The 22,651-nt window shown below is 41.8% G+C and overlaps 1 protein-coding gene across 2 annotated transcripts in view; it reads right to left on the reverse strand.

Annotated features, from left to right (window-relative positions):
• Positions 1 to 22,239, reverse strand: part of Arhgap10 (Rho GTPase activating protein 10) — a 298,879-nt gene extending 276,640 nt beyond the window's left edge. Inside the window, exon 1 of one of the 2 annotated variants that reach the window (XM_046459111.2) lies at positions 21,844 to 22,239. In XM_046459111.2, the coding sequence (XP_046315067.1) occupies positions 21,844 to 21,997 (154 nt within the window). In that variant the 5' untranslated portion in view covers positions 21,998 to 22,239. Of the gene's footprint in view, positions 1 to 5,901; positions 5,967 to 21,843 lie in introns of those variants that run through there. The other variant, XM_058583937.1, reaches the window with a different exon arrangement.
• Positions 22,240 to 22,651: the final 412 nt, after the last annotated feature.

Consider the following 22,651-nt stretch of genomic DNA (forward strand, 5'->3'; position numbering starts at 1 on the left):
CTAACAGAGTGACCTCCCAAGAAGGCCACGTATAGACCTGGGACAGAAACAAACCCTTTATGTTGCAAGACTGTCCCAAGCCTTGGAAGAAAGAGAACTGCCCCTTCCCCATCCTGCTGCTCCTGAATTTGCTGCTCTGTCCAGAAGAACACAAAGGGCCAGGGACTCCCATAAGCTGGATCTGAATCCTGATCTGTAGAGTAGGAACCCTGCCAATTTGGGCAAGTTACTCAAGCTCCCTAAGATCTTGACGTCATCATTCTAAAAATCTCTCTGCTAACTGGACTATGTAATCTGACATACCTCCTCCAGTAACTGAAAAGCAAGTGAGCTAAAGCCCTTTGTAAATGATCAGCCTCTACAAATGCCAGGAGCAGATATTGCTCATTGTGCTCCCAAACTGGAAGGGTGACATCTCAAACACAGGGAAGCAGCAAGGTACAGATCCAAGATCATGAGATTTAAAGTCAGCTAAACCTGGGCTGTCCATCAGAGTAGCCACTACCACAGTGGCTAGAGAGCACTTGAAATACGGCCGGTCTGAAAGGAGAACTGTTGGAAGCACGAAATACAAAGTGGAAGCGGGGAACGGTGGTGCATGCTTGTGACCCCAGCAGCTCAGGAGGCTAAGGAAGGAGGATTGCAAGTTTAAGGCCAGCCTCAGCAATTCAGCAAGACCCAGTCTCTAAATAATTTCTTTATAGTTTTTTTTTTTTTTTTTTTTTTTTTTTTAGTTGTAGATGGGACATAGTACCTTTATTTTTGTGTGATGCTGAGAATGGAACCCAATGCCTCACGCACGCAAGGCAAGCACTCTACCACTAAGCCACAACCCCAGCCCCCCCAAGTAATTTTTTTTTTTTAAAGGGCACCTACCTGAGTTCAATCCCCAGTACCAATAAATAAATAAATAAAATCCAGAGATTCCATTTGGGAAAAAAATTAATGCAAAATATCTTTTATATGATTACATGATGTAATATTTTGGAATATACTGGATTAAGGAAAATATGAGAGAAATTAAGTTCACCTTTAAGGTTTTTTGTTTTGCTTTTGTAGTTGGGATTAAACTCATAGGCACTTTACCACTAAACTACATCCTCAGCCCCTTTTATTTATTTTGAGACAGGGCCTCACTAAGCTGCTGAGGCTGTCCTTGAACTTGCAATCCTCCCATCTCAACCTTCTGAGTCACTGGGATTATAGGTATGCGTGGTTGCACCCAACTCCTTTTAGTTTTTAACTAGATTGTTAGGAATGTTTAAAGTATATACATGGCTTATATTGTATTTGTAATGGACAGCAGTGAGCTGTACTGTGATTCTTGAATGTACTGTCAGTTACCAACTTTGGTCAAGTTATTTCACCTTGTAGCATCAGTTTCTAAGGTGAATAAAATGAACATAGTATCTCTTGAACGAAATAATGTAGAATTCTGTGCATTACTCCAGCAGGCTGAAAGCCTAACAAATTGATTATCCATTCATTCAGCAAACTCCTTCATGCCTACCATGTGCCAGACACTGTCAAACAAAAATCCCTGCCTCCACAGAGCTCATATTCTAAGAAAAAGAAATTAAAATAGAAGCATAAAAATACACCATATGATGGGGCTGGGATCATGGCTTAGTGATAGAACATCTGCCTCACATGTGTGAGGCACTGGGTTCAATTCTCAGCACCCCATATAAATAAATGAATAAACAGAATTCACATTGAAAAAAATTTTTTAAATGTACCATATCTCACTGGGCTAATACTGAGGTGTCTAATAAGCAGGCGAGAGAGAATGGGAAAAGGTGCAAATTTAAACAATATGGTCAGAAAGGTCTCCCTGAGCAAAGCCCCAAAATGCAGAACAGCAAATCTGTGCTATCAGCATCAAAAACTATTAGCCAAAGGAATGGAGAGTTTCTCTTCCAGGCAATAAAAATGTCCTTCTGTTGACCATGGTGATAGCTGCATATATCTATGGACATATAAAAAGCCATCAAATCACACACATCAATTGGATGTATAGAGAGTGATATCTCAATATAGATGTAAAAAAAAAAAAAAAAAAAAGAAAAGTACTGGGCTGGGGCTGTAGCTCAATGGTAGAGCGCTTGCCTTGCATGTGTAAGGCACTGGGTTTGATCCTCAGCACCACATAAAAATAAAAGGTATCATGTCCATCTACAATTAAAAAAATTTTTTTTAAGTACTTAAAGGTTTGTTCATACTTAAGTGCACCAGATTCTGTATATGAAATGAGGCAGAAAATGGTTCCTTTCCATAGACATCCACAGAACCAACAGGGCACACAAAGTGAGCTAGGGCATATATATAGGCTCATATCCACCCTATGCCTCCCCCTCAATCAGACCACTCCTCGACTCCCCAGTCCCGAGATGCAGTCTTAGGCAAACCTGTTCTATATCACAGGTCACAGTTGACTGGACAGGACAGGCCACAGATCCGAGGGCAACCAACGGATAGGCTGGCCAAGCAACCAGCATGAGCCAGGCCTGACAACCTCTTCCTAAACAAGGACAATGGCAATTGGCTGGGCCAAGGAAATTCTCTTAGAAATCTCACTGAAGAGCAACAAGACATTCAGACACATAGTAGCAGAAGGTGACGTCAAGATAACCCTCAGAGAGCCCCAAGAACACTGACATCAAGATAACCCTCAGAGAGCCCCCAAGAACACTGCTGTATAGGGCAGCAGAAGCTGTGAAGAATCAGAAGGTCCTGGTGTCATGACAGACAGAAAGCAGGTCAAGATGATGGACACCTCAAGAGAGATCAGAAAGACCAGCTGGGTCACAAGGCCTTCAGCTCAAAACTAGACAGGCCCGTGTTCCCAGCCACTTTCTGGTTCTGACCTCCAATTGTCTCAGCTGCCAAGCCAAAAATGTCATCGTCTTTGCTTCAGATCTTTCAGCAAATTTGAAGCCACCACTCTGTCCTACTAAGCTTCCCTCTGATATCACTCATTTCTCTTTCTCCATTTCTGTCTGCAATGACACTTCCAAGCCAGACCACAGCCCTCTCTTCCAGGTGAGTCTTCATTTCCTGAAGTAGTCATGGAGTCCCTCTTGCACTCAGAAAACGTAGCCCTTGACTACACAGAATCTCCACGTGTTCTACATTCCCATAACTAGAGTAGAAATTCCAATCTGTTGCACCTCTCCAAGACCAAGAGCAACACAGCTGTCACCAGTAGAGCTTAACCGGTCTATGAACTGATATTAAATAGAGAAACACCAAGACACCCTCCTCTAGAATTTTTAACCATGTTTGGAAGGTCTAGAAATTGGCTCCTTCCATGGCCATTCAAATTCCCCCTCCCAGGGGGGCTTTCCTCTACAACAAAGGCCAGACCACAGATCTCTCTTCCCTGAACCACTTGTGGCTAGGGGAAGTCATGTAAAAACCACGGACAAGAAGACATGGATTCCCAGGAAAGCCTCTGAGACAGACTTTTCCTCCCTTCTTCCTTATTTTGCCCTCCTAAAAGCAGGTGTTATGATTAGGCCATCTTCCAGCCATGAGAAAAAAGCCAACGAATGTTTGAAATCCTGAACCTTGACAATTAGCCACCAACCACCTACTGCTGACTTATGAGACACAAAAATCACCCCTGGATCCAAGTCTAGCAAGTGGCTCTTTGCTATAATGCAGCCGGTTGTTACTGATGTTCTGCCTCAACACACAGTGGGAAAAACAACACAATACCAACCAGAGACAAAACGCCTAGGCTGGCTCTGGGTGTCTTGCACACCTGCCCACGCACCTCTGCCTTCTTTAGTGATTGGGTCAGGTCCTAAAACAGAACTAGAGAGTCACTATAAGGACAAGAGGGTAGCCATCTATTTACTCTGTTCAGAAAAGCAAAAGTAAAGCAAGTCTCAAATACTTTCAGCCGTTTGCCAAAGAAAAGGCCAATGATGTCAGTGTTTTCAAAAAGAGCCCTCTTTCTTCTTGATAACATGGTACTGATATTTCTTTGGCCAGGGTCCCTTCCTGTTTATAAACAGCGAGACAGAATGAAATGCCTTGCAATGTGCAAGGAGAAATTAAATGGGAAGCAATGCCATGAATGTCCAGACCAAGTTTATCGCAGAACTGGTTATGTAAGAAAAAGTAAAAATAAACTTAATAAGTAAAAAATTTTAATAAGAACAAAATGACATGTCTTAAGAACAAAATGTTATTTTGTTCTTAAAATAACAAGTACTTCCAATGTTACAGCTTTGGTTTTTGCCTAACTAATAAGTTTGCTTTCATTATATCATTGTTTGGGAATTTTTTAAAGCTGACATTTTGAAAGGATTTTTATATTTCTTCAGGGACTTTGTTCTATTATAAATCTAACAAAAAAGAATGCACAACTTAACTGTGTAGCAAAATCATTACTTTTAGTTACTTTTGTCACTTTGTGAAAAAAATATAATACCTACTTGTATTCATATATAACAATGAAAACTCACCCACACTATCTCTAGATGGTGACAGACTAAAGAAAAATCTGTATACATATTTCAGCATATTAAATATAAATCACTGAGAAATAATAGAAATTTAACCAAAAGAGAAAATTATTAGTCAAGCTCCACTGAGCTTTTCTTTCCATTCCAAAGTGGGGTCCTGAAAAGTATCTGAACACTATCCCAATTGACCCAGTACCTCCCAAGTCTGTCTTCATGTTCTGAAGATTCATCAACTGATGCCAAAAAAACCTTCTCCTGACTCAAGCACTTTTCACCACCCACACTTCATGATTGTTAGTTTCAGATATAAAGTCCTTACCAGAGGACTGGGACAGCAACAGTTACACAAGTAACTCCTAGAAACAGGACAGGAATTAAAAGCCCTGGATTCTCATTCCTTATCCGATTCTTGACTGGACCTAATGTCTCCAGAATTTAGGGACTTACTACTAACATTTCAGGAGCCACATTCTTACTCAGCAAGTATTTATCAAATACCCATGAGTCAGGCACTATTAAACACAGTGGGAGACCAAAAACTAACAATGACCTCAAGGGGTCAAGTTCACTGGCAGGTGAACAAGGTGAGGGAAGTCAACGTCTTAGGAATGCTGGGTCTTTCTTAGAACTTGTAGCAGAAGAATGGATTCCCCCAATTATGAAATAACACTTGGCTTTAACTTCAAATTAAGCATCAAGGGGAAAGACTCTCATGTCTACTACTAGGTAATTGTCAATATTTTCCTCACATTAATGTAAATTTTCAATGTACATGAATCTGAGTATTATGAAAACAGTTTCAAAAGGAAAAATAATCCTTGAAGACATTTCCTTATTTACTCACTCACTAATATTGCAAACAAACATCAAGAAAATTGACTTCAATGTAAACACAACACTACAAATGAGCTTCACGAACCAACAGAAGGGACATGGCAGATGTTTAAGTGGCCAATGGTGGTATGTTGTCTCCCATATATACAGGGAAGGTCAGTTCTAGAGTAGGAGTCAGGTGACCAGGACTTCAATTCCAGCTTTCCATGTGCAAACTGAGATTTCTAAAATCAGTATTTATTAAGTAAACTACAAAATACTTTTAAAGTGACTTCACCATATGATTCTGAATAAAATTCTGAACCCAGTAGCAGGTTCCTCATAAGTGAGCTAGGTGAAAATGTATTTCAAAATAAATACATTCAGAATATTATCACCTAAGAGAATACAAATACATTAAACAGAAAAGCTGTTGTTTTCAAGGAAAACAAGATATCCAATTTGGGGATATGAAGTAAGAAGCAAATTTAATCGAGGGTCCAAATCAATATCTATAGGAAAGCAGCCATTCTGCAAAAACAAGAGCAGAGCATTTTCCTTTAAGAAGAAAAATCTTGGAGCTGGGGTTGTGGCTCAGTGATAGAGTGCTCACCTGGCACACATGAGGCACTGGATTCGATCCTCAGCACCACACAAAAATAAGGATATTGCATCCACCTACAATTGAAAAATATATTTTTTTAAAAAGTAGTTGAGGGGCTTGGGTTTAGCTCAGTGGCAGAGGACTTGCCTAGTATGTGTGAGGGCACAAGTTTTGACCCTTGGCACCAAATTAAAAAACAAAGATCTGGGGGGAAAAAAATAGTCGAGAAAAACTTTAAGAAATCTTATAAGCCTTTGGCCATCAGTGACAAGCCACGTAAGCACATGATGATAATATTGGCAATAGGTACAGATCCACCTTCATGCCCCTTAGATATAAATAACTTTCCTTTTAAATTTGGATTTGGTTAAAAAGCAAACAAAGGCAGTCTATTTTGTGCATTGTACTAACTCAGATCATCTAAAAGTGACTTCCTTTCCTGTGACTCTTAATAGTGGAAACTTATCACTTTGTGGAAATTTTTTAAATTCCCTGTAATAATCTTTATAGACATTATAACCCCATGACTTCCCACAGGTAATAACTCAAATTAGTTTTATGAAACACTGTAGCATCCTGGCGTGGAGGTACATGCCAGTTAATAATCCAGCTATTTGGGAGACAGGAGGAGGATCACAAGTTCAAGGCCAGCCTCAGCAACTTAGCAACTTGGTGAGACCCTGACTCAAAATAAAATTTTTAAATGGGCAGGGGATGTAGCTCAGTGGAAGAGGACTGACCCAAGGGTTCAATCCCCAGGACCTTTTAAAAAAAAAAAAAAAAAAAAACACCACACAGGATCAATGGCCATAATGCATGCTATCCTAGAAAACTAAGAACTTCAGAGAGCATGAAAATGGCAGGGGTCTCAGCCTTCCAGGTGAACAGTGAAGTGTGCCTTACAGTATTTCACCAATGAAACATGGATCATAGTGGAAAAAGATTAAAATAGTTAATGTTTATACCATTTTAACTTATAGTTGAAGAAAATATTGTTTTTGTTTTCTGTCTTAAGTTTCACAACCTTTCCAAACCCAGATTCCTAAATTGTAAAATGGTATTATAGAGTAACTATCACACAGAATTGTGAGAAATAAATACTAGATCACATGAAACACTTAACACAGGCCCTGAAACAGTGTTGCGGGTGGGGTGGAGATATTATTTGCTACTACAACTACCATTAATATTAATTCCAGTAACTTGGAAATTATTTTTAGTACAACTCAGAATCTCACATAATATTTAATATAGTTGAACCTTTAGGTACAAATTAATTGAAACCTAACATTTCTAATTGAACAGTATTCCACTGACTTTTAAATTGGGGATGTTTTAAAAATACCTTCATTTAAATAATTCCAACATTTCAAAATGGATATATATGCAAATACAACAAAAAAAGTGGAAAGATGACCATTTCCTTAAAGTAATTTTCATCACTGATCCCTTTTATATAAATACAATTTAGTTACATCTATGTACATCCATAAAGATGAATATGTATTAATTCCATTCTATTCTACCTTTTCTTCCTAATATAACCTGAATTTCAGTATACATTCATTAAACTGACAACAATCCAGAAGAGAATCAACCCTTTTGTTCTAAGGTGGTCTCCAACACCTCCCAAAGGTCAACTGCTCTCTGATGGGCCAGCTTCCACTGGGGTATCAAGGTCCTCTCCACTCCTTTCCATTCTGCCCTCAGTGTATACAATAAGCAGATGTGTAGACTCAAAACACCACTTTTGGCTTGAGCACTTTTGGAATTAAACTTCAAAGTCACAAAATTAAAATATCTTTACAACTTGTTTTCTGGACAAAGAAGCACTCTAAAATATTTTGTTATGCGATTATCAGTACAACCCTACTCAGGTAGACCCTGCCAGAAGGCACTCAACCATGTTATAGCAAACAAAAAAACTGTTAACTGTGGTTAAGTGATACATCCTGTTTCTGGATGTAGCACTGCTCATCAACAGGCTAATTTGCATAGCCATACAAAGCTTTTAGATGTATCAATTAAGACAGCAGTCAGTTCCAAAAGATTCCAGACTACATAACTACTTAACAATCTCTATTCTCCTAGATTATCAATGAACAGAAAACTGCAAGTGGATAACCTACCTGCTTTCAAATTCTTTCTTTAGATACTATCTAACACACAATAAAATGGGAAGAAGAAAATTATCAGAAACCATCATACAAGTTCAAGAGAAAATAAAGCTATTTAAAAGATATCTTTGCGAGATGCTTGTAGGATTGATCAATTGATCTCAAATTTAAAACTCAAGGTAAGAGTGAAGCTCAACAATAGTGTGTGTCTGGCATGTGCAAAGTCCTAGATCCAATCCCTGGCACAAAAGATTAAGAAAACCAGAATATGTAAAGATTAAGAAAAAATCTGCTCTAATTTCCCCCAAAGAAGGTCTTCATTGTTTCAAAGGGAAAAGAATGCAGTTACTCAATCCCCTCTGCTGGATTACATTCACAAAGATTGAAGTTTTTCTTAACTATATTTTGTCTTTTCGAAAATAAACAGGAAAGCTACCAGTGTCAGAAACTTAAATTAAGCCCGGTGGGGGGGATGGGAGAGCCACACACACGTTTAAAATATTTTCTTTCACAGTAAGTTAAAAATGCTGTAAACATTAACTATTTTAATCTTTCTCCACTGTGATCCATGTTTCATTGGTGAAATACTGTAAGGCACACTTCACTGTATCGACAATCTTGACATTGGACCCCTGCTCCTTGCCCCCATCCCCGGGGTCGTTTCTATCATCTCTCCTCTTTCCCAACCCCTTTATTCTGATCAAAATTAATAAGCCAGCCAACGGGGGAAATAGAAAGCATATTTATTTTGACTTGTTATCTTCACAAAGTCCTCACTCATTTGCCACATGCAGTGTCTAGGCCCAGATCGAAACAGGTGTAAAAAAGTGACTTTGAAAAGTGAAAGTTCTTTTGCATTGGACATCAGTGTTTATATCCCATACACGCAGCTTTTTGTGCTTAATGTCTACAACTTGATATGTCTAGAGATAAACACCTGCGAGACCATCAAACCACCATCGCTATCAGCGCCATCACCTCTGAAAGTTTCCTCCCACTCACTTTGTGTTTTCTGTCCTGTTTTCCTTTTGTGGTAAGAGCATTTAATATGAATTCTTACGATCTCTACCCTTTAAAAATTAAAATTAAAAAACCTGTGTGTGTTGCTGGGGATGGAACCAGGGCCATGCGCATGCTGGACAAGTGCTCCACACAGAGCCACGGCCCTAACCTTTTACACAACATTTAAGTACAATAATCACAGTTCCTATATTGTACAGGAGAGCCCAACAGCTTTCCCGACTCTGCATCACTGAAACTGAACTGACAATCGGCTTCCCTGCCCAACCCCAGTCTCTACACATCTCTGTGGCGCGCCCTGGCTCTCTCCAAGCACACAATCCCTGGCTGCCTGCTTCTTCACCCCAGTGGGAGGCACAACTCAGGCTGGCCAAGTACACCACCCACATCTCAGTGATGGTCCATTCTGGGCAAGTGACCTGGAACGGCAACAATCCCTGTTTATTCTTGTTGTCCTGGCGTATTACTCTCAAAAGTATTCAGGCTGAGACTCTACAGTCTAGTTTGGATCTGGGGTGTCCCCCAAAGTGTCCTGAAAGCTTGCTTTCGATATGGTGGCCCTACTGGGAGATGGTGACACCTGAAAGGAAGTTAGATCATTGGGGGGCAGGCCTTGAAGGGGATACTAAGCCCAAGCCCCTCCCTCTGTCTCCTAGTCACCATGACATGAACAGGTGTCCTCAACCTTGTGTTCCCACCATGATGTACCATGCTGCCACAAGTCCCAAGCAACAGGGACAAGCAACCATGGACTAAAACCATGAACCAAAAGAAACCGTTCCTTCTTTATTTTTCTAAAGTATCTGTCACAGCAACAGAAAGCTGACCAATACAGTCTAAGCGCCAAGACACTGTTTCTCTACCTTGGAGCTACAGACATTTAGGGCTGGGTGATTGCTGGACTCCAACACAGAGCAGCACCCCAAAACAATCACTGACCTCTACCCACTAGATGCCACTAGCATCATCCTGTTATAACACTAAACCTCAAGTCCCTTTGTTCATATTAACTCGTTCCCTCCTATCCCAAGTCCGTTTGCTCCACCCCTGATAGGCTGGTGGTCTTCAGGATTTGCCCTGACCCATCTTGCCATCCCACTCTACATTCACACCCCCTCTTTGCTCAGGTTCAGTATTCATTTGCCTGGTCATTTCCCATCTCTAAGCTCTAGTCTCCAGAATCCTTATCTACTCCCTGCCCTTAATACACATCCAAAGAACCCAATTACTGAATATGTCCACTGGATAGCTCAGAAGGTACCTCAGCCTCATCATCCAAAACCAAAACTCGTCCTCTCCCCCACAAAACCCGTTCCTCTGGCTGGACTACCCAGTGAACAGCAATCACCTGCCACAGCCAGAAATTGAGGCCCCACCTCAGGCCCCACAACCACTTGCCCCCATAGCCTGGGGCCTCTAAACCTGCCTGCTGCCCTGCCATCCAAGTCTCTAGCCCAAGTGACTTCCCAACCTCCAGTCCTGCTTTCCTCCACCTCATGCTCACAGCCACACTGCCTGAGAAACCTCTCTAAAAGGCAATTCTGATCATGCCAATCCCCTGCTCAAAACTTCTCCATCACATTCTACTGTCCACAGAATGAAGTCTTTAGCCCACTGTACACGGCCCTTGACCTTGGGGCCTCCTCTGCAGCCTCACTGTTCCCACCCCAGCAAAGGTCCCCACACACTGCAGCTCCCTATTCCCAGCCACGGGATAGGTTGTGACCAGCTTCCAGACCTCTTGGATGTACTTCCCCCTGAGCTCTTCCCCACCCTCAGCACAGGAAGCTCCTAACCCTCCTTTTGGCACCACAGATTACTTCGGGTTGAATATCATTTAAAAATGCTAGGACCAGAAATGTGGGGGATTTTTTTCCCCCATATTTTGGAATATCTGCATAGGCATAATTGGGTGTCTTGAAGATGGGACCCAAGTCTAAGCATAAAATTCATTTAGGCTTCATTTACATCTTACATAGTCTGAAGGTGATTTTCCATAATGTTAAATAATTTTGTGCATGAAATGTGCCATTTTCCCCCTAGTATGGAACTTTCCCACATATGGTGTCAGGTCATCATTCAGTATTCCAGGTTTTGGAGAATTTCAGCTTTTGGATTGGAGATGCTCGGCACGTGCTTTCTTGAAGTCTTCTGTGAACCCCAAAAATACTATTAACTACAGTCACAGAATTCCACAATTAGTAGACATAAATAAAATTGCTTTTTACATGTCTCGCTCACTAGAGCCCTACCTTCTGCATAGATGTATGCAATCTCTTCACTGTTAAGCCTCTAGTGACTAGCTCACAATAGCTGGAGTCTGGTGACATGGCACCACACCTCTCCCCCATTATAATAAATAATGTTACTTCAATGATGATTATGAACAGTTTTTTCCTCTTTTCTACACCTACCAAACACAGACTTCACTGTACTTCCAGTACAATTTTCTAAGTGCTTTAAAAGTACTTTAATCCTAGAAACATTTTAAACATTTGACTACTAGCCATGTTTTAAAGAAAAAAATAAAGATGGAGGTAACCAATTTGCCCAAGGTCACACATTAAATAAACTAAACATTAAAAAACCTGATCTTTAATATCTTTCTTATGCTGCTTTTGACTTACATTTCACAAAAGCAAAACTGTCAGAATGACAGAAGTACTGTCTGCTAGATTCTTTATTGACATGTCAGCAACATTCCAGCTGCTTTACCCCACCCCACCACCACCAAGTCTCAAGTGAAGGTCTTCAGTAATATGCTGGATTTCAACACAACTATAGGTGGTTTCTCCTATTTAATAAATCAGGCCTATAGAGCTCTGTGCTTCAAAATATTGTTAGCTTGAAAGAAAAAACATTCACAGATTATTTCTGTTGTCCTATTGATAAAGTACAACTGTGTTCAAGTTCAACTAAAGAAAGTCAGGACAGAGCCCTTTGAAAACAAATAAGCTAGGCACGGTGGCACATGCCTGTAATGCCAGCTACTTGGGAGACTAATGCAGGAGAACTGCAAGTTCAAGGCAAGTTCAGGGATGACAAGGATGTAGCTCAGGTATAGAGCATCCCTAGATTCAATACCCAGTACCACAAAAACTAGTAACTACATGCCCCTAGGCAGAGGTCTAAGATTGTTAACACCCAGTGTGAGAGTTAAATACTATCACCCAGTCCAGCACAGTGGCGAGCACCTGTAGTCCCAGCCTCTCAGGTGGCCGAGGCAGGAGGACTGCTAGAGTCCAGGAGTTGGAGGTCTGCCTGGACAACACAAGGAAACCCTGACTCAAAAGAAAACAAAAAAAGATCACCCAGCAAGAAAGTTCTGTGTCCATTTTACTATAAAGAAAAATTTAGGCACTGAAGACTTCAGTAACTTGCCCAAGTTCACACAGTTAATAAATGATGAGGACCTATGGGGGCCGGGAGTGGCAAACACCAAATTGTTTAGAAACCATTAAACAGCCTATATTCAAACCGAGGTCATAATGCTCTGGCCAAATGGAGTTCCTCCAGCCACACACCCCACCCTGACTTGCTGTAAGGGACTAAGGCCTTAGCACCCAAAGGCAGAAGATGCCTGTGGGTGAACAAGTCAACAGGCAGGGAGAAATTACACTCAATGAAATAGTAAGTGGCACCGGATTAACATCTTCCTCAGGCCATGGAAGAAATTCTAGTTGGACCAGGGAATCCGGCCTGACCATGGTCACTAACACAGGGCGTGATACCTGCTCACCTCAGGCCTCAAAGAGATGCCTGCCCTCAGAATGTCAAGAGTCAGAGTTTTGCAGTATGTGTTTGTTTAAAGAGGATGTCAAAGGTTTCTCAATACAAAAGCATCCCCTTGGCAAGTGTATGAATTACATTCCTACATGGGGATGATTCCTGTTTGCTTTGAGGCTTACCTCAAGATGCCAACCAATCCTGCCTAAAATTCATATTCATCTGACCTGACTGGATCAGCAGTTACCAGGAACCATCATGCACACTGTTTATCTATATGAATATTAATATACTAACAAATGTATATTTCTCTTTGCATTCTATCATTGGAAGACTAACTCCAATGAAGCAAAAAGATTTTGAAGGATTGTTTTTGACCCAGACAAGTTATCTTTTACAGTGCTGAGGTATACACTGGCTTACTCTGATTATCCACACTGAATTGATAACAAACTATCAAAAAAGAAAATCTAGGGCTGGGAGTATAGTTCAGGGGTAAAGCATCTGTCCTGTATGTGGGAATCCCTGTGTCCAATCCCCAGCATCTCAACAAAAATGTTTTAAATGTCTAAAAGATTTGTGCATTAATTACAGATTATTTTCAAAGTTGGCATTTTAAAGACTATAAAATTAACTTAAATAAAGGCTTTCATAAAGAATAGTCTCTATACTAATTGTTTCAACATCAAAATTAAAGCATCGGCCCAAAGTGTAGCAGAGTGGCTAAGTGCTTGCCTAGGATGCAAGAGGCCCTGAATTTAAAACCTATGAAAGGGAAAAGCCGGGGAGGGGTAAAAACAACAATTGAAGTCTTCACATGTCACCTGAGCAAAAAGATTGAATTAAATGAAATAAAGGTAATTTCATTACAGAAGAATCTCAAATATTAAGAAAAAAGCAGTTTATCCTGAAATCATCATATAAAATCTAAAAACATACAAAACACATTATGTATTATTAAGGAATATAGATAGTTATATTAAAATGCCCTAGAAATAAACGATTTGAGAGTTTCTGCTTTTGGGGAAAGAAGACAGGGAAAGTATACAAGCTTTTATTTCTTAAACTAGAGAGCAAATACATGGATGTTTGCCATGAGATTCTTCATATCTTTTTATATTTCTAAAGTATTTCAAACTTTTTAAAGAAAAAGAAAGCCTAATGCTAAAAAAGTTAAGATTTACTCTACTAGGGGAGTAGGGCTATAGCTTAGTGGTTGAGCATTTGCCTTGTATGCATGAGGCACTAGATTCAGCACCACTTAAAAATAAATAAATAAAACAGATATTAAAAAAAAAAAATTTACAGAGGTGCACACTGGTAATCCCAGCTGTTCAAGAGGCTGAGGTGGGAGGATGCCAAGTTCAAGTTCAGCCTACAACTTAGAAGACAGTCTCAAAATAAAAAAAAATAAGGTCTGGGGATGTAGCTCAGTGGTACAGCACCCACGCCACAGGTTTAATCCCCCAGCACTGCAAATAAAGGGCAAGGATGAGAAATGGAGAGGAAAGGAGGAAGGGAGAGAGATTAAGATGGGAGAGAACATATTTTAGTGAGTGAAGTCCTGTGTCTTGAAATGGATCCTCAATCAACATGATCTCTGAAATGTCTATGCTTATAACATAAATTAGAAATCAATTTTTAATAATGATCCCAAGGGGACTTAAAATTTTAAATCATGGTTACTATACTAAGCCAATAAGAATATTCTCCTAACCGAATCAAATGTCAGATCCAAATAACTAAAATTTAATCACTCTAACATGCCTAGAAAACCAGAGTTACACCCTTTTACAGCTTATTATTGTGGTTAAGGTTTTTGGACTCAGACAAACCTGGCTTCACATTTCAGTTCCACCCGTGACAAACTGATTCCAGCAAGATATTAATCTCTTTAAAATCAGTTTCTATAGATTAAGAAATGGAGTTTTTTCACATAATGTGGTAAACACAACAATTCATTAATTTCTGCCCCATCTCACCTCTGCCATACTAGGGATTGAACCCAGAGATGCTTTACTACTGAGCTGTACCTCCAATCCTTTTGCTGTTGTTATTGTTATTTTTGAGACACGGTCTTGCCAATTTGCCCAGTCTGGCCTTGGACCCAAGATCCTCCTGCCTCAGCTGCTCAAGTCACTGGGATCAGAGGTGTGCATCACCATGCCCAGCTAATTCTTAGCAGAAAATGGCTATTCTGAATTTAGCACAAAGTAAAGCAAGTGGTAAATACTTAAAAGTCAGCTACTATTAAAATTATTTAAATTATATACTTTAAGTGAGAAAAACTTTTCAAATGTAGTTTGTGATTGCCTATTTGACTCTGAAATGTAATTCTCAAAGGAACCTAGTAAAACATCAAGATACTCTTACTCAGAATTATAATCTACAAATTTCTAAACACTTTCCTACAAATCCTGAAATGAAGCGAACATGACAAGTTGTGACGAACACAATATCTTTATGTCGTTTATTTTTACGTGGTGCTGAGGATCGAACCCATGCCTCACACATGCCTGACAAGAGCTCTACCACTGAGCCACAACCCCAACCCCTTGACAAGTCTTTAAACAAAACGTAAAAAGCCAAAAGAAACACTTGACACTGAATCTCATGACAAGGTCTTAATTTATATGTCTAAAATTGAACTTTATAGAAGTGACAAAAGGCACCACAATTTTTTATCAACTGTGGCAAATGTAAACTGTTTATCTGTACACTGCCACGCTGCACTCAAAGCACGATTTATGGTCATCTAGCACACTATGGTATTTCATAATCATTGCCTCTTTCAATACTCTATATATACACACAGAAGAGAAATAGCTGCATGTGGCAGGTGATAAACAGCTATTGGAGTCAACTCAAAACAGCTTCTCTGGGAATTTGTCCAGGGGACATTGAGGATTCCTTTGTACACAACAGGATTACCTAACAGCTTTTAGGAAAATCCCTCTTACAGAGGTGTCCGATTGTCTTCTTATTCTCATTTTGAATTCACCATAGCAGATACAAGCACCATTCAAAGTTGTAGGATTTCCAGCATGTGAAATGCTGGACTCAGAGTCAGTGATACTTTTTGAGGACATCTAAGTGTCTGAAGGCTCCCGTCATTGTTGTTACCATTATCTCAGTACCATGTACAGAGCAGCAGCAGCAGCACTCCCTCAACTCTTATCAGTTCCCTGAATGAGGAGCCGCTCCCCCACTGCCTGAATCTCAGCTGGCTCACTACATTCACAGCAGTCTAAGTGACACCTTCCACTTCACCTTAAAGTCCTGTGAATCAGGAATGAGTTCTAGAAAATATTTTCCAAGGTACTACCAACATTTAATTTGCAACTTATTTTCAAAATCCTCCATATCCTGAACTACATTAAAAATTTGGAAGTCTTTCTTCTGTGTCACTGGTAATGATAACTTGAAACAGATACACCATTAAAAGGTGTAAGTACAAAAAGGTTAGATATCTGGTCTAGGGGCCAAAGCAGCCATTTTCAGGTAAGAAAAGGACCTTGATATTATAACATAGTTGAAATTTAGATGATATGTCACAATTGCTAACTTTTGACATGTTTTATACATCTCAACTCATTTAGACCAACTAGTAACCCAAAACAATACTGTTATAATCTTCAATTTACAGACAAGCCCAGATACAGAAAGGCCAGGTTCCACAGCTTGTAGACAGCCGAGTTAGGACAAGGTCCAACAAGCTTAGTTCTTAATCTTTTATACTATATTCTCTCATCAGCTCTTTTAAAGCTAAATAGAAAACTCCCCTCCTCTCTTATTCCTCCTCTAGACATCTATGATGCCAAAAAAGAAGGTGACCAAAGGAACCTCAGGAGACAGGAGGACAGAGAAAGCCAATGTGTCAGAAAGACACTATGGACACTGACCAATGAAACATTCTATATAAACATAGCCAGGCTGGTGTTGGAGGCAAGGCTGTAAATAGGAGCCATCCTAACCAGAGTCAAGGACCACCTACAGTGAGTAAGTCTCTTCAGCTTTAAAGGCTCTCTTGTCCCCTCACTAGCTCAAGCCTGATGACAATTATATTCACAGCCAGTCTGCTGCAGTGAGTTGAAAACTCATCAAGTAATGCCCGAGATGAGAAGACTCCCCTAGTGAATTGAAGATTCATCTCAGGTAATGCCCCAACCACAGAGGGTTCACAGTGATTTCATATTTATTTTTTAGTTATAGGTGGACACAATGCTTATTTTGCTTTATGTGGTGCTAAGGATAGAACCCAGTTGCCTCACGCATGTTAGGCGAGCACTCTACCTCTGAGCCACAACCTCAGCCCTCACAGTGATTTCTTTGGGGCAAAGAATACAAGAGTATTCTTTCGCATTTAGGGAAAAATTTTATTTGCAAGTATTTGCTTTCAAAATATCTGATTTTCTACAGCTAATTTCCTATTGGTGCCTTCAGCACAAAAATTTACAATTATACATACAACTCCATCATAATTAGGATCTTAAGCAGCAGAAAACCAACTCAAACTAGCTTTTGTTATAACAACCATCCAGATGTGGACTGGAGACATAAAACAATCCAAGCCTCCAACAATGCATCAAAAACGCAGATAAAATTAGCTAATCCACTTATCCTCAGGATGGCTCTACTCAAGAGCCAAAGATGGTAGGTAGCAGTTCCAGAAATCACAACCTGACAGTCTAGTAAGAGCGGAGAACCATCTTCATTTGAGTCTCATCTGAGAAAAGGAAACCTTTTGCTGAAGTTTCCAGCAGACTTCCTATCATGTCTAGAATTACCCCTTCTTTCCTCTCCCCAAATGACTTGGAAAAGGGTGTAGACACTTGAAAAAATCCAGGTTAATAGAAGGAAAAGAATGCCATCTGGACCTGCAAGAGCATCTATACAACACTTCACAATTTTTTTAAAACTTTTTTTAGTTGTAGGTGGACACAATACCTTTATTTTATTTGTTCCTTTTTTTATGTGGTGCTGGGGAATGAACCCAGTGCCTAATGCATGCTCTACCACTGAGCCACAATCCCAGCCCCACAACTGTGTTTGATACACTTCCAAATCATCTTATTCAGTACTCAAGACACTCTGCATCAGTTCCATTTTTAAAATGGGGAGGGGGGATGGGTCAGGCTCAAGTTTATAAAGAAAATTCTTCTCAGTCTTTCAATTTTCAGTATGTCAAATGTAAGGGCAATCAAGAAGTTTCCTGAAAAGAACATTTCTCCAAAACAATAAACATAAAGATAGCACATGTTGTGGGTTTTGCGTGTTTTCTTCAGGGAAACAAAGCAAAAGTCATTAACATACAAAGATCTTTAAAAATATATCAAAACCAAGTCTAGGAACACCCAAATTCTAGTGCTAATTCTGCTGCTAACAAGATCCTTTACATTCTTTTCCACATTTGTAGGAGTGAGTTCACTTAATGAGGGTCCCTCCAGCTTCATACACACAAAACTAGGCAACCTAAGTTTATTAAAGAACAATTCTATATAACCATGTGAGGACTTACTAACAGGACTATTTGTTAAAAACAATTTTCTTCAGTATATTTTCTCTAGAATGCCTAAAGTAAAACTTATGAGAAAAGCATATATTACTGTTTCTGGCAAACATGTTTGTATAAAATCGTAAGCACCTGAAACTATATAGATGTCACACGAAAGGCTTAACAGAAGTTTAAGTTGCACTGAAAGAGGACACTGGCCGTTTTAGGGAAGGAGTGACAAAAGCAAGAACTAAAAAGCCATTTGAACAAAGGGTCCATTGAATTGAGTGAATGCTCTCCAACTCTACAAGTCAGTCAATGGCTCCCCTCTCTGAAGCTCCTCCCACCCGGATGCCAGGTGGGAACTCATCCCACCGGCAATGTCCAATACTGACTCTAAACCATCCCTTTCCCATTATGTCAGGATTCTGCTAAAAAACCTTCAACAGCTCTCCTAGGGATAAAGTCCACATTCCCAACCTTGCTTTAATGGCCCTCCATAATCTGAAACTGACCTTTCCATTCTATTCCAGAATCCTGGAAGGACATGAGGCAGAAGATCTGTATAAAGGATAGTAATCAATTAGGTCAGATTGTTTATATTTTCACACATTTTACACTTTTTTCAAAAAATGGCCTTTTTGTGCATTTTCAGAATGTGTTTTAGTGATTTGGTTTTGTTTTGTTTTAAACCAGGAATTGAGCCCAGAGGGGCCTAACCGCTCATCTGCATCTCCAGCCCTTTTTATTTTATTTTGAGATAAGGTCTTCCTAAGTTGCTGAGGCTGGCTCTGAACTTGTCTTATCCTTTTGTCTTATACTCCTGAGCCCCTTAGATTCCAGGGGTGCACCACACACCCAGCTAGTGGTTTGCTTTTAATTGTCTCCTGTGTGCGCTCAATGCTAGTTGGATTTATGTAATTTGAATGTCTTTGAAATCTTCCATAAATATTTAAAGAAGCTGAAGACCTGAAGGACCTGAAGGCTTACTGCCTAATTCAGTTATTTAGCAGTCAGCAAATACTTGACACCTGTGATTTGTTAAATGTAATTTAGATATCTAAATAGCATTGAGCGCACACAGGATTCCAGGATTCTGGAATCCAATGTTTTAGGAACTAATATCCTCAAATGGGGATATTACTCCATAGTAGAGTATCTGCCCAGAGTTCAATCCCCAGTTTGTGTGCGTGTGCGCGCATGTGCGTGTGCGCGCGCGCGCGCGCGCGCGTGTGTGTGTGTGTGTGTGTGTGTGTGTGTGTACAAGCACGCGCATGCGCACATGCAAATGCCCTCAACTGGTTAACAACTGACCTAGACTAAAATTTCAAAACAAACCATTTTGAAATGCTGTAGAACCTCACCAATACCTCCAAGAAAGAGATCCAAATGAAACTGAACATAATTATGTGATTATGTGACCTACCCAACTGCCACATACCAAGGCCTCAACAGTGAAGAATTAAATTCAGGTCTCCTGACTTAAATCCAATGCTCTTAAGTCTGTTGGGAACTAGAAATCTGATTGAAACTAGAAGTAAAGCTATATGGAGCAAGTGGGCAGGAAAGTTGAGTCCTATCCAACTAGCTAAAGCTAGGTTTTGTCTTGTCTGTCACGGGAAAGAATTTAAATTAATGAAGAGAACGAGAAAAAAAAAAGATACTTTCCATTACATTTCTTAAACATGATTACCAAGCATGCTGCTATGGCAAAAGAATCAAAGATACTAATTCACAAATTCAAGAAACCTACATTCTGGGGAGAAGGGTAACAGCTGGCCCCCCAGATGCACTAGCTGCTGCTGGAACAGGAGGCATGCTTCCTGCTGGCAGGATAGCTAACATGCAGTCACAGAAATAGCTTTTTACCAGTGGCCAAACTGGCTTTGCCATCTGCCTCTCTCCACATCTCCAACTCCAGAGGGAGCTGCTATAGCCAGTAAAAGGTACCTCCTCACCAACCCCCAGCTAGTGACACTGATTAACACTGGAGTTTGCTCCATAACCCTCCCTGCTCTTCCTTTTTCTCACCTCCTCCTTTCTATGCCCACCCCTCTATATTTAAAGCCCATCCCACTTCCCACCCATCACACATATGGATGCCAAGAACTGGAGAGCATCCACCAAATGAGCCCACTCATTGCCTGTCCCAAAGTGATTCCCAATCCCAATTTTGCAACACCAAAAATGTCACAGAAGTTGAATGACTTGCTTCCGAAATTACAGGGATGGCTCATTAAATTCTTCCCTCAACTCATTCATTAAAATGAATATTAACTGGGCTAGGCTGTGTTGGGTATAGAAGACAGAACGTTTTAATTTTTTAAAAAATACTTTTAGTTATACGTGGACACAATATCTTTGTTTATTTTTAAGTGACGCTGAGGATCTAACCCAGGGTCTCACACGTACCCGGCAAGCGCTCTACCGTTGAACCACAGCCCCAGCCAATTTTCTTTGGTGCAAATGGTGGTGGCGAGGGATAGCACGTTACTTTTCCCAGAAGTGGTGTCACAAACAAGTGTACAATGGACAAATTCCCAAGATTAAGAATTACTGAACTGAGAAACTAGTTAAGTGATAGGCCCTAACACAGACCTTGGAGGCTGGATACTGCCCAGGTCCCTATCTGCTGTATGGCTTTCCCACTCCACCCCCTCTCACCCCCCCCCCCGCGCTCTTTAAAAAAAAAGAAAAGAAAAGGTGCACTCAAGCCATCCTCAGAAGGGGCTGTGGGCCCCAGGAGTAATCAGACTGCTCTGCTCCTAACTCTTCCCCTTTTTTAGTCGCATCAGCAACCGTTTCCGCAAAAATTTCAGCCCAACTCTCTCCAAGAATTTTATCAGTTACACAAACTACAGTTTTCTATCTTCTTCTGAGTTTTTCCCCAAGGGAGCAGATCAGAGGAGGAAGGCTTCAAGTCTTGAAAGGGTGGAATTCTCTTTACGGGCGGCACTCCCCACCCACCCGGGTCAGGGGGCAGGCTGTCCTTCACTTCCCAGCCCCAATCTTTGAACCCTCCTCAGCACAAGCAGAGAGAAGGAAGGAATGTGCAGAAAGCAGCACAAAGCCAGGTGGACTTTCTGGTTTGCCACAATGAGGGAGCTGGGAGGAGACCGTTGGGGAAGATAAAAAATGACACAAAAGGTACTGCTTAGGGGACTTCTAACGAATTCAACACCCACGAGGTTTCAAAGAATCCCCTCAAAAAAGTTTTTGAAGAGGTCACTAAGTAACTGACTTGTCCGTCTCGTAGGAGACAGACCAGCTTTAGAGTGCAATAAACCTGACCCACGGCGCTGAGAGCCTGGGGTCGGTCCCAAAGGGAGCGCAGCGCTAAAGGGTGATCAACTTGGGGCCAGGCGGGGCCCGCGGGCAACGCGCTCCTACGCAGGGCTTCTGGCCCCCGCCTCCGCCAAGGGTCAGGAGCGGGAATGGGGACTTGCCGCCGGCTGCCTGGGGAAGAATGGCCTGAACGAATCTCCAATTCCTCCGTCCGCTAGCCCGGGGCACAGGACCGTCCTTCTCCGACCAGGAGAAGCTCCCTCCGGCCTCGCCACGCCGCAGCCCGTCCTCGCCCGGGTCCCCGCTTACTCTTGGTGGCAGCGATGAGGTTCTTCCCGTCCTTGATCAGCTCTTTGATGAACTTGTTGGTCCTCTCAAGTTCTGCTTCGTGGGCACGGATCCTCTCCCGGAACCACGGGCTGTCGAGGTAGCAGTCGCTGAATTCCAAGGGCTGCAGCCCCATGACTGCAAAGGTCCGCGCCCGGGGCGCACAGCCTCCCTCTCGCTCGCCGCGCGCTAGCCCGGCTCCGAGGCGGCGGCCAGGTGCGGGGCCGCGCGGGTAAGAAATTCGAGAGGATCTAGCAGTGCCGGGCGCGCAGGGAGCACCGTGCGGACATGTCCCGAGGAACTGAGCCTGGCGGCACCGAGGAGCCGCCGGCTAGCCGAGCGAAAACTGCGGCGCCCCAATCCCGGCAGCCCCGCGAGCCTCAGCGCCCGCCGCCCCGCCCCAGGCCCGCCCCGCGCTCGCCCGCGCCCCCTTTTCCTCCCTCCGCCTCTCTTCTCCCTCCTTTCTCCTTCCTTCCCTTCCCCAGACTCCTCTTCCTTCTCTTCCCCACGCGTAGTTGCCCCTCCTCTTCCTTCCGAGGCGTCCCGGGTCTAGAATTTCGGCCCCGCGGTTCTCCTCCACCCCCGGGAGCCTGCCCCTCCCCTTTTCTTGGGCTCCAGAGTTCGGGGTGACTCACAGTCGGCTCCCCGAAGTAGGGAACCTGACCGGACGTGGAAGGAGCGGGCGTCTTAACAGCAGTGCTTAATCCGCGCAGCCGGACGTGACTCCGAGGCGAGCCGGCTGGAGGAAATGATTGACTGCCTTAAATCATTTATCCAGAGAACGACCCTC

The sequence above is a fragment of the Marmota monax genome, unplaced genomic scaffold (genome assembly GCF_021218885.2).
Source record: "Marmota monax isolate L192 unplaced genomic scaffold, Marmota_monax_Labrador192_F-V1.1 WCK01_AAM20220418_F8-fsc00002, whole genome shotgun sequence".
Lineage (NCBI taxonomy): Eukaryota > Metazoa > Chordata > Mammalia > Rodentia > Sciuridae > Marmota > Marmota monax.